Below are 12,771 nucleotides of genomic sequence, written 5' to 3'. Positions count from 1 at the left end.
TTTTACGACCGGGGAAGGGTCGAGCGCGACTTTGTTTGCGTTACTTTGGACATTAGTTTTGACCATCCCCTTTTATATTTCATGTATAAATTATATGAAATATAAGTTACTATCGTAGTTCGTTTCATTAAAACATTTCCCCTGGAATTCGCGTTATAACTTGAAAATAGGCAAAGTTGAAAAAATGTAGATAATATTGAAAAAAAAATTAATTGTTAATACGTGTGGTTTGTCAAATTTTATATTTTATATTATAATATGAGTTAGTTTTAAGTAGTATTGGTTAAGTATACAAGTATAAAAAAAATGATATATGAGTTTTTACTTTATAGTTGTTAGACAAATTTTTTTTAAGTCTTATAATACGTATCTGTGGAGGGATGGGGAGAAGAGGAGAGAGTGTGCAAAGGAGGTGGAGGTCAGTATAATATCCGAGAGCCTTGAAGCGCCTGTAAATCACGGCCAAGCTTTTATCACAATACAGGCGTATATTCTATTCGGTCGACATTAAATCTAACATTGATTTATTGTCGACTATTCGAAAAAAGTACTTCAATCTGTTGTTTTTACATATCAAATTGATCAAATATCTGTTATTTATATAACAGTACAGGGCACGCGGAGCTAGGTACGTTCCGTAGCCGGCCTAGCTTATAAAATATGTAGGGGGAGCAAAGTTCTTCCCAGGTGGACAGCGGACAACGGCACATAGGGCAGTTGCTCTTATTTCTGAAAATAGTCTAATAATTCTACCCATTGTATTAAAATGTATATTTTAGTGGTTAATAAAACTACAAAACACCTCAACACCCATATCTAATATCAATAATATACTCGCTTTACACATAACCCATTTCATTATATTGACCTTGCGTTAAAGAGATTAATATTCTATATAGTTGCAAAGTTATTTAGGCATATTGTATAATATATAGGTATTGCGTGTAGTCGAATTTTGTTGTTTTTTTGTGACATTTGAGATATACAAGTAAAAGTAAGCGTTGAGACTAACAAGTTAAAGTGAAATAAATTGTAATCAGTTATTATGTTTTTTAAATATTTGCGTCACGCCTGCAAGGTCCATAATACCGGCAACGTCCATGACGAAACCACTAATGAAAAAATGCTATAATTATACATTTGAATCGCAATTTAATTTTCAAATACGTATGTACTGTGCTTGGACTTGTCTTTGAGTTTTTTTTCAATTCACCGTATGAATCTGACATTCGAACATCATCCAAATTCAGACTACTCTCTTGGCACAGTGAAATAAAGTCTTTGTTCATCTAGAATGATTAAATAATTCAGTATTTAAGAAATGAAAATGTATGCCTTTGTTACTGTATTTTATAAACGACTAAGTTTATATTGTTTGTTTCGCTGGAGTGGGAGCTTTAACTACGGATAATTAGTTTATTTCGCATAATTTCATATTCAAATTCTAACCTTTTGTCAAACTATGTAACCTCGTAATAATGAATGTAAATTATTGTCATTAAAACCTTATTCTTGGTTTGAGTAAAAAATTTTTCAGCAATAAACGGAAATTGAACATTTCGTACAAAATAGAGTGAGGGTAAAACCACGAAAAGTCTGAGGTCAACTGCACTCTGCGGTTTCCAAAACTGAAGCGATATGAGCTTGTTCATTCTACCATGTATTTACTAGAATTGCGGACAGTAAATGCGAGTTCTTTTAATTTATACAAAGGTAATCTTTTTTCATTTGCCTATTTATTAAATTAATTCATTCATAATTAGACTTCGATTACTTATTTTTTAGTACGGTCGGGAGAAAGTTTTCATTATTTTAGTAAAGTAAATAAAGTTGAAGTGCTTTTATATGATTGTGGGTGTATTTTATTATCATATTTTATTTAAATAGTGATAACATGCGATAAAATCTATGATAATCTATTTATAATTAAGCAAATCACATTTAAAATTAAATTTTAAATTTGTAACATATATGCGTAAAGTGTAAATCTTTCGTATAGTATATCAGGATGTCCGTCAACGAAGTGACCCGAAACGAGTGGGCATTATAATGAAGTACCAGCTCCCCACGCACGTTACCCACATGTGTTGAACTGTAGAGGTAATAACGCTAGTTAGGTAGCCGGGAGTCCTGGCAGCAGACAGGATCGGCGGCGGGCGGCGAGCGGCTATCGATCCGCTGCACTCTCACAAAGGGCTGCTGCTCACCCCCTCCTATCCGCACGCCACCTCACCCCCGTCACCCGCCCCTCTCATCCTTCCTGGCGATAGACTAATCCCCGCCCCGCGAGCACCGCGCATCTAATGGCGGTGCATGTCAACATCTTAACAACTTATTTTTATATCATGATCCGAAGATATTATTAGTCTCGGCCGATGCCTATCAATTACGACGAACAACGCAGTGATGTTAAAAAAATACAAAAAATACTCTTATGTAATGTTCATTTTCAAGGATTAAGTTGTACTTTTCGTAATGTTTCCTGTCATTTAAAGTATAAGGTTCGCTTCTAATAGAAAAATATAATGAGCCTTTGCCCACATCGAAATCTTTACGCTTCTCTTTGTACCATATTCCATGAAGAGTATGTGAATTTTTTTTTTAAGTAATGATTCCTGTTCTCATTTAGTCCAAATCTAAGTGTGACCACAATTCTGTACCCGCTATATCTATTATATTTTTTGTCTTAAAACATTTAACAAATAGAGGCTGTTTGTTTTTTCCGTACTTGTAAGTCGGCTGCTGTATCTACGGTGTTTTTATGCTGAGCCAAAAATACGTTATATAATCGGTAAGATGAAAGCATTCGCATTACCAAGAAAATTCAATGACCTTCAACCTCGGCAACTGTAACTACAAGGTCTTTAGTACTTATTGGAATAATTGCGATTAAAATAATAGAACGGATAAATTTGACTCCGTCTATTTTCTTTGCAAAATTAAGTTTTCAAGGCCTCATTGTTATTTGGTAGAGAATACTATGATTATGTATCATAATCAAATAATAATAAATTATATCATTCAATTATTTTAAAACTGTTGCTAAATTTTACTTATTATTACATCTCCCGTATGGTCTAGTGGCTAGGATACCTGGCTTTCACCCAGGAGGCTCGGGTTCGATTCCCGGTACGGGAAATCTACTTTTTCAAATATTTTTTTAATATAATTTTTTTTTATTAATTTAATTCACAATTTTTTGTTTCCAATTTTTGATGCATGAAAAGCATTCGTGCTTTTAATATATTAAATAATCAAAACCGACCGATACTCGCCCGAAATAAATACGAATGTTTTTTATCTTTCGTTCCAAACATATGAATGAGTAAGTACTCTGAAATATATATTTCTTAAGTTTGTCGCTGTGAGAGTGTTGTTAAAGAGTATGTACTCCCGAGACCAAAGTTTTCAAGACGAGGCAACGGCCTAGGGCGGCAAACGTAATGACGATGGAAATCCTCACAGGTCGTTAAGGGTTCTCAGTGAGGTATTCAAGTACGTCTCACATTGCTGAAAGACGTATTATACCTTATGTTTAAGTTAATAACGTTCCAACTAAGAAAAAACAAAAAAAAATGAAACAGCAACACGACTCGTGAAACATTCTAACAAGTCTTGCCTACAAGAGATAATTTCATTGAAAAATTGTAATTTAATTTTAAAACAATTTTAATTTCGATGTTTACCTGTTTATATTTTCGTTTACATAAAATTGATTTTGATTGAGATGATTTTTTTTGCATTTGGAATTACTGTGATACCGTTAAATGATATCCCGACCCACGAAGACCAATAACAAGCGTCGATAAAGAAGTAAAAAATAACCACGGAAGGCAATTAAAATCGTAACACTGAAATATCGATTTCGATGCTGCCTGGCAACATCAAAAGGTCGAAAGCCATGAATAAATGAGTCTGGAGTTTCGTTGGTTTAAAGAAAAAAAAAAGACTATCATAGATATGTATGTAGGTTACCGTTAAACTGTCTAAATTAATTTGCTAGTACTATTAATAAAGTAAATTATATACTTAATACAGATGGATGAAACATTTTTAGAATTGGATCTTTAGTTCCGCATACTACATACAGACAAATTTTATGGTATTTGTATAGATTATTCAACTTTATGAACAAACGGCGTCACAATATGAGTTTTGACGAATATTATTTCCAACCGAATACTAACTGAAAATATTTTTCAACAGAAAAATATAATGTACCGATATATTTATTCAATAACTGGTCTTATGGCTCACCTTGTTCTCAATTCGTGAACAAAATCGATCGGAAATGCGTTACAGCTTGTTGTAAACTGAACGTTGATGTTGTTTCAATCTGATTTTCAAATTATACATCCATAAATATTATTGAGACCAAGATACATACATTTATATGATAGTGGACTGATCTGTGCTTAAACATTCTACAATTTACTTAAACGTGATTTTGTGAGGACTAGGTATGTAGGTTATTGCATGTTTAAAATATGTATGTTTTTTTTTTCTCCAAATGGAAGAGTTCTAATAAAAGGATTGTTTTAAACATCATCTTAAATATAATCAAACAAAAATGAATGACATCTGGTAAGTCGCACTCAGAGCATAATCCCTTCACCCGCGCTGTAAGTAGCATGCTTTTAAATCATGCAGTTTACAATAATTTGCTAACAATGAGCACGACTTTCAGTACGGGAAATCTTTATCTAATATTATTATGATAATGTATGTATGTACACGTCAACGGTAAAAATGAGCTAATAAAAATTTTGTTTCTAAATATATGTGCGGTGAAATCATGTAGTAGTAATAGTTTACATATATTCATTTAATGCTATCGAGCAGTAAATATTAAGTTGTAATTCAGTAAAATAAAAAAAATCTTGTGTTACTTATAATCCAGTAGTAAATACAAATAAAGTTCGATATTATCTTAGGAAACTTTTCCGAAATAAATATTTTCAAAAATCGAATGTGCTATATTCTGGACAATTCTAGATTCTAGCTGAGCTTGACACAAAAATAAATATGACAAAATATACAAAACGATTCAGTTACTCCTCCGTTATAGATACGATTATTATCAAACGTCCCTGGACTCGAGTGGTGTATTGTACTGAGATCACGTGTGTAGATAGATACGTTATGTACTGTGTTGTGTAACAACGTATAAGCCAGGTAACACGGTAGAGGACGGCAAGCAGAGCGCGACGGCCAAGGTTCCCGCGATGATCATACTTATTGTTTACGTGTGAGATTATGAAAATATTATAATCAGATTCCTATTAGAATAGCAGTTATACTTCGTTGGAAATCGTCATTACTTACAATTAATTAACATTCGTATGTCTAACCTGTTTTCTAAAAGTTTGATGGGTCATTTAAATTAAATACAGTACTAGATGTAAACACTGTATAGGTAAGTAGGCTGGCCGTACATTTTTTGGCACAGGAACAGGACAATTTTTAACGATATCGTTTTGAAATAAAATGTATGTCACCCAATATATGATGGTGTATTTTTTTAAAGTTAGAATTATTCAAGAGACTAAATTTTTATGATAATTTCAGTAATCTTTTATTTTGAAATGTGAACATTATTTCATTATTTGTGAATCTGAAAATCCGGTGATGGTTAAATGTAATACCAGGGACATTTGGAAGCACTAAGACACGTAACGTGAACAGCTTTCAAGTCCGATTGTTTGGTCACTTTACACATAAGACAGTTTTATTTTAGATCTCTCCTAAAAACTAGTACACAAATTTTGGTCTGTTGTCTTACAATATTAAAATATTTTATAAATTCATATTTTACCTATCGTAGGCTAAAGAAAAATTCACACGCTTCTATCTACTATCTTGTTTTCTAAACGTTCCCGAGTTCATAGCTTATAATATTTGTGCGTGGGAACAACAAAATTCGACAGAGAATCTTTTTAACCAGAGAACTTTCATACAAATTTACATTATAATTAAATGTCTCGGGGAATAAAAATCCAAACACACAGTTACAACGAACTGTTTATAAATCCTATTCAACAATTACCACATTTGAATATTCAAAAATGTGTAATTCGTACTTACTTTTATTTTATATCTAACCGTCTAAGGGGGTTATTTTAAATACTTTCTTAATTCTTACCTACGTTATATAAGGAACTTGTACACCCATGATCCAAAGAAACAGCATCCGTAGTTTTGGTTGTCACTTATTACCTCTGCTTGGAAATTATGATGTAGGTTGACTGGTTACTGGGCCACCTGATGGTAAGTGGTGATCACTGCCTATAGACATTGGTAGTATAAGAATTATTAATAATTCCCCATATCAATAATGTGCCACCAACTTTGGGAACTAAGATGTTATGTCACTCGTGACTTTGTGTTGAGTGTTTTTGTTTTGAGGGTAGAATGTATGATGAGTAGGTAGCTGGTTCAAAATCCTGTCACCAAGTAAAAGTCACACCTAACATTTAGTAACTGTAATATCTTATAAGTAATAAGCATCTTATTCGTTAAATTTATACAGGCGATATAACTTAAGAGATAAAATACAATGTAAAAGTCAATCTACTAAAAAAAAATCGATAAATAAAAATTAAATTAAAAAAATTTAATTTTTTTTTTTCAATAATAGGCATAAGACGAATTCATTAAAGTTTCGGCAATATACAGATATATACATTTACGTGTCTACTTTATCAAGTTAATAATAGTATTTGAAGATAATCGTAATAACGAATTTTTTAATTAATCATTACTTATTTAAGAATGAAAAACTAATAACGTATTAATAAAAAAAAAAAAAGATTTGGGCTCGTCCGGGATTTGAACCCGGGACCTCTCGCACCCTAAGCGAAAATCATACCCCTAGACCAACGAGCCGCTTGTACATATGTCTTAAATTATACACCTCTAGCTTTACCGAGATATATTGGTAGTGGTATTCTTTATTTATATTATGTATACTATTATAATATAGTATTACTAAATACTTGTTTACTATCTTTGAATGCAATAATAAAGAACTATATAATATTTATATCGTGATTATATTTCATTTATTATAATAACATAACACGTAATTTTTTTTTATTTTAATACAAGCAATGTACGATGGGTTCATAGAAGTTCCAAAGTTTTTACGTTCCGTCGTTGAAAGCACTAATCATGTTCAAATTAAAATTAACTGTTGGCCGCGTCCGGCAGAGACAGTAAATTTTATTGACCTAACAGGCTATCGCACTGTCCTACATCTGAATACGTACGATTATCAACTCTACCATCCGATATATAAAGTGTATTTTCAATTCGTTAGTCTATAGTATTGTTTTATTAGAGCAAACACGATGAGAGCAATTGAAGAGTCGAGTCGAATAGAGCGATAACTCTTAGCTATTAAATAACTGCTCATTAGCGTGATGCAATGCCTCCGAGCCTGCTGCGATCAATTAATCAACAAGCGACACTTGTTGCTTTACGGTTTGTAGACCATACATGCTACTCGTATAATAAAACTGACACTCGAGACTAGACCGATCTGCCTTTGATTATTCATCTATGTATGTAGTTTAATAAGTGAATATTGAAAAATGTTCGAGTATTTTATTCGAATTTCGTTTTAATGCAAATCCGCGAAAATTTATTTACGATACTTTATTAAAATAACTGTGACCGCTTTACTTTTGCCTTACAATAATTATTTTATTTACTTTGAAATTTATTAAAATAAAAAAAATCTTAAAAATCCTTTTTTTTTAAATAATAAATACAGTTGATTATGATTGATTATTCTTTTTCTCTCATTTAATTCAGATCGGAAAAGTGTGTTTTTCTCTTCCGATCATCTCTAGTCATCAAGCTGTCTCTAGTCAATCAGCTTCCTCAATCTCCCAAGATGTCGTCCCTCACACAGACCGTCATCTTATTTTGGTCTTCCTTTCAGCTTTACTACTTCCTTTTACGTACTCATTTAGTATTTGTATATTGACATTTAAAAATAAAGTTTTATTGCAAAGATTGTGTCAACAAGTTTCATAAATTACTTATCTGTGCCCTAACACAAATAAAAGTCGTTAAAAAAATCATATACTAGTGTCCGCTCTGTGGTTAAAAATCGACTAAAATCGTAACTGATAATTAATTTAAGGAAAACATATTTTAATTTGCATGAATTGATTTTTTTTCTACACTTAATTCTAAAATTATTGCATTGATAACAATGATTTTTTATCTTCAAAAATATTTTTTTTATTGTAATATTACGGGTCTTGCGATGATTTCTCCTAAGGGTGAATTTATTAATATAAACCGATCGTTATCTTATCTTGTTAGAACAATAAAAGGATGTCCGTCATGTGGACGAGATGTAGGTAGAACAAGTTACTCGGTTAGCTTCTTAACGACGATGTTCCGCTCTAGAATAAGAACCGGTCTGGTCGCGAGACCGGGGGCCGCTTGAATGTCACCGGCTCGTGTGCTACATAATATCAATGGTGTTCTTCAAGTATTATAAAGATGATGATGTTGAGTAGCTTTTTTTTATCGTTCGTTATGATTTTATTTATAAGATATTACATCAGTACTTAATCTTTGACTTAAGAACTTAATTGGGGCTGTGTTTAATTGAAAATCTTTTCTTGATGCGATAGCCATCCTCTGCTCGCATCGGAGAGTTTTTAAGATCGGTTTTTAATAAGTCATAAGTTTATAACTCGAAGTCCGTGCTTTGCACACATTCAGATTCATTCAGAGAACTTCCTCAGGTGAGAAAAGAGTCTGATAGAAACTCGTTTTAATTACGACCTGTTTGTCAGTGTTCCTCGCATTAGAGCGGTGCAAACAACAGTACTATGCCTCCTCTAACACTATGATTTAAAAGAAATGTAAGGCTTTCAACTCATGGGCCAAGAATCAGAAGAATGTCTGAGCCGAGTGCGTCTAACAAAACTGTTATTCCCAGGTGGGAACTCGCACCTTCCAGAGCACAGACACAGTTTTATCAGTCGAAGACTAGACCCTCCCTGCCTATTTTCTGAAAGAAGGCTGTGCTATGGGGTTGAACAGGAGCGTTCCGAATTTAAACTGAATTAAAACAAAATAATTTTAACAGATATACATATACGGCAGGAGTCATGGTTTAGGTAAATTGAATTTTGTTACTAAATATAATCAAACAACATTTGTTCTTTCGCAGGGATTGTGTCGGTATCCGACGGGAACGTGGAATTTGCATCACCACGTGAAGAATGGCGCACCCTGCTCGCGCACTACGCGGGCCCGGTGGCGGTGGCGGTCGTTGTGTTACTACTGGTTGTGCTGCTTCCACTCACTGGGTGAGCATTACTATTTGTTATATTAATGTGTATAGCGGTTTTTCACTGGACAATAACTGTATACCTAATAAACGCATATTTACATTTTGTTATGATTCACCATTTATCTGGTATTATTAGGCTGTTCTGGTGCTGCTGTCAATGGTGCAGAGTGGGACGACGTCGCAGACCTTTTGATCGAAAATATGACGCCTGTTTTAAGGGTATCTTAGCGATCGTGTTTATAGGACTTCTTACATTGTTCCTGTAAGTGTTATTTGTCTATGCTCTAAATTGTGTAGATTGAAACGCTGAACCCGTAAATGAACAACGTCGATAACTTTTATGTACCCAGGTTTGGTGTCGTGTGTGCGTTCGCGACGGACTCTCAGATTGAGAGCGGCGCAAGTGGCACGCCTGACGTTTTGCGTGGTGGTCTGCGCGACGCGCGGTCGTTCTTAGACGCGACGCAAGCACATGCGCGTCACTTGCTTGTTGACAATTACCGTGAGCTGGAGGAGCAACTGGCGGCCACGTTGACGGGCAGCGGTCGCGCTGTACTACGCAAGCTGGATGACTTTACGAGCGCCACATCCGTGCGTAAGCTGAGCCATATGGCGGCTCAGCTGGAACGCGTGCCGGCTGAATTACGTGCCGTGCAGCGCGCCACTGCGGACCTGCGCGCACGTGCTGAGGAGCTCAACGCTGGTAAGCTTTATCGCTTTCGAATAGTGTACATTTGAAAAAAGTTGTATTTATCTAATAATAAGATATCAAAATCTGAAGGTCCAACTTGATGATAACATTTGAAAGAACTAAACGTCACTTTTACATGCATAATATGTGTTTTCTTTACGTATCTGGCTTAACGTGCGTGTTCGTTAAAGGTCTGCGTCAAGTGAAGTCCTCGCTGCTACGTACTTTGGCGCGCTGTCAGGAGCGGCAATGTGTGCAACTGCAAGAGAAGTACAAAATAGGACAGCTCGATACAGACATACAGTACAATAAGGTGAGTAGTGAAGTTTTGGCTCGATACCTATATGTCTGTGCCAAATTGATAAGCTAATATAATCTATATTATGTTATTATTCATCGCATACATGGATAGATGCTGGACAAATATTTCCCAACGGTACGTAGTAATATTTTTCAAAATATCTTGCATCATATCGACATACATATACGGGACGGTAGTTACACCTATGCGTTCGCGTGCGCGTCCACAGATTCCGGATGTATCGGAGCTGCTGCACAACGTGACGCAGCTGGTGGACGGTGACATGCGAACCGAGATAGCGGCCGGGCTGGAGGTGTTCACGGGGATCAAGCGCACCGTGGACCAACACATCCCGCGGGTGCGAGACTCCATCACGGCCACGGGTCAGCGCCTGGCGCGCGTGGCTGATGAACTCACGTGGGCGGCCGGCAACGCCAGTGAGCGGCTGGGACGGTCGGGCGCGCCCGAGGCGGTGCAGGACGTGTTGCGGCGCTACGGGCCGTACCGCAAGCACGTGACGCGTGCCGGCGCAGCCGCTCTGCTGGTGGTGGTGTGCATCATGTCTTGGGGGCTGGTGTGCGGCGTGTGCGGCAAGCGGCCCGACGCGTACGGCGCTAGCGACTGCTGCAACAAGGGCGCCGGCTCCTCCTGTCTGCTCTGGTATGGGGAAGTTTCGTTTATAAGAGAAGATTAGTATGCTAAATAAGATATCACGGTCGTTTGTTTTTCTTTAAATGGTTTTTAATAATTTTCTAAAAACGCTTATAGATATTGTCACCGTTATAGATTCGGACGGATATGCTGTACAGTGGATACTTATTGTATAAAAATATGAATGATTTTCTTTGGAATTTTACCTTCCATAAACATCAATACTTTCGTATTAATAGACATATACAATAATAAATACACATTTAGTTCTATGTCATTTATTGTAATAATATAGTAAAGGCCTCCTCTACTCCTCTACTCATAAAAATGTTAAGAGCTTTTTCTACCATGCGGTGCTTACAACTACCTTTATTCATCGTCATTTACAAGTTAACGATTGTGTGTCCACAGCGGTATGTGCGTGACATTCGGCGTCGGCGGTGGCATAGCGCTCATGCTGCTGGTCTACTTTGCGGCCGGACTAGCTGCTCAACGACTCGTCTGCGATCCTCTAACGTAAGTCAGCCTATTAGTAGTGTCCTTTTTTCATTAAAATATTTTACAATTTTAGATCTTACCTCTAGATAAAATTTAATCATATGGTGGTAGTCCATGGTCAGATCTAGACTAATGAGCTTATCTGTACAATGTCACTACGCCCGCAGGGAGCCCCGCGATAACCGCGTATTTGCGGACGTGGAGCGCTTCGTGCAGTTCGAGCGCGTGCTGTACGACGAGCGCCTCGACCCGGACTTCAACCTGACGTCGGTGCTGGTGGACTGCCACCGCAACCGCACCATCTACCGCACGCTGCAGCTGCACCGGCGCTACGACCTGCAGGCCGTGCGCGAGCAGACGGCGGCGCAGGTGGCGGCCAGCGTGGCGGCGCTGCGCACGGACTACCCGCCGCGCGGCCGCCCGCTGCGCATCCTGTCGCCCGCCGCGCGCCGCAAGCTGGACCTGCTCGCCGACACCGGCCTCTCCGACTTCGACTTCGACCGCATCCTCTACGCGGTGAGACCCTGTCGAGTTATGTCCCACGGGCGACGCCGTCTTTCCTTTCGTCTTCATGATTTCGATATGATCACCGTTACAGCTGGAAACGAACATGACATCTCTCTCGCTGGACGGACTTTCGGCGCAGCTGGAGAGTACGGCGCGAGCGTTGGCCCCGCGCGGCGGTTTCGCCGAGGTGGCGCGCGACCTGCGTAGTGCTGCGGAGCATCTCGCGAGACTGCACCGCGACGTCGTGCGGCCTATGCTGCAGCGCACCGCGGAGCTCAACGTGAGACCGCCGTCGACCTCGGGTGGCTTCCCTGCCCCGTACCCCACCACTCCTTCCGTGACCGACGATCTCTGTCCAGGCTACGGCGTCGGAGCTGCGCGACGTGCTGCGCTTTAACCAGTCGTCGCTGAAGGAGGCCATTCACTACCGGATTCGCGACACGACTGAGGTCGAACTCTTCCTTAATACACAGGGACCCGATCTCGTACAGAACGTGAGTATGCGACACCCATCTCGTCGCGTGATGGAATCTGTCACTACATGCAGGTATATAAATGTATACCGACGTTCGGTCTCCGCAGCTGACGCGCGACTTCGCGGAGACCATGGGCGCGCGGCTGCAGGAGTACCTGTCGATGGTGATGGACGCGGTGCAGACGGACGTGGGGCGCTGCGGGCCGCTGTCGCACGCCTTCAACTCGACGCGCGACGCGGCGTGTCGCGCCGTGCTCATGCCCGCGGTCGGTACCCGCGCCGCGCTCGGCCCGCCGAGCCTTCCGTCTCTCTCTAACCGTGTTCCTCTC

At 38.4% G+C, this 12,771-nt stretch overlaps 1 protein-coding gene and 2 non-coding genes across 13 annotated transcripts in view; 2 read left to right on the top strand and 1 right to left on the bottom strand.

Moving 5' to 3' along the window:
• The window catches only part of LOC113394876 (prominin-like protein), a 42,251-nt gene that overhangs the window by 19,184 nt on the left and 10,296 nt on the right, over window positions 1–12,771 (top strand). For 9 of the 11 annotated variants that reach the window (XM_064215808.1, XM_064215807.1, XM_064215805.1 and 6 more), the window contains exons 2-12: window positions 9,197–9,335; window positions 9,456–9,581; window positions 9,670–10,022; window positions 10,202–10,323; window positions 10,423–10,446; window positions 10,541–10,971; window positions 11,374–11,478; window positions 11,628–11,976; window positions 12,059–12,247; window positions 12,327–12,461; window positions 12,550–12,708. In XM_064215808.1, coding sequence (XP_064071878.1) covers window positions 9,197–9,335; window positions 9,456–9,581; window positions 9,670–10,022; window positions 10,202–10,323; window positions 10,423–10,446; window positions 10,541–10,971; window positions 11,374–11,478; window positions 11,628–11,976; window positions 12,059–12,247; window positions 12,327–12,461; window positions 12,550–12,708 — 2,132 coding nt within the window. The remainder of the gene's footprint in view (window positions 1–9,196; window positions 9,336–9,455; window positions 9,582–9,669; window positions 10,023–10,201; window positions 10,324–10,422; window positions 10,447–10,540; window positions 10,972–11,373; window positions 11,479–11,627; window positions 11,977–12,058; window positions 12,248–12,326; window positions 12,462–12,549; window positions 12,709–12,771) is intronic. The other 2 variants (XM_026632329.2, XM_026632327.2) reach the window with 1 other exon arrangement.
• Trnae-uuc (transfer RNA glutamic acid (anticodon UUC)) lies at window positions 3,067–3,138 on the top strand. The gene has a single exon. It is a non-coding gene; the product is annotated as a tRNA-Glu (tRNA).
• Trnap-agg (transfer RNA proline (anticodon AGG)) lies at window positions 6,814–6,885 on the bottom strand. Its single transcript has one exon. It is a non-coding gene; the product is annotated as a tRNA-Pro (tRNA).

The sequence above is a fragment of the Vanessa tameamea genome, chromosome 9 (genome assembly GCF_037043105.1).
Source record: "Vanessa tameamea isolate UH-Manoa-2023 chromosome 9, ilVanTame1 primary haplotype, whole genome shotgun sequence".
Taxonomy (NCBI): domain Eukaryota; kingdom Metazoa; phylum Arthropoda; class Insecta; order Lepidoptera; family Nymphalidae; genus Vanessa; species Vanessa tameamea.
The sequence above is the reverse complement of the archived record's forward strand: the minus strand, read 5'-3'. Positions and strand labels throughout refer to the sequence as shown.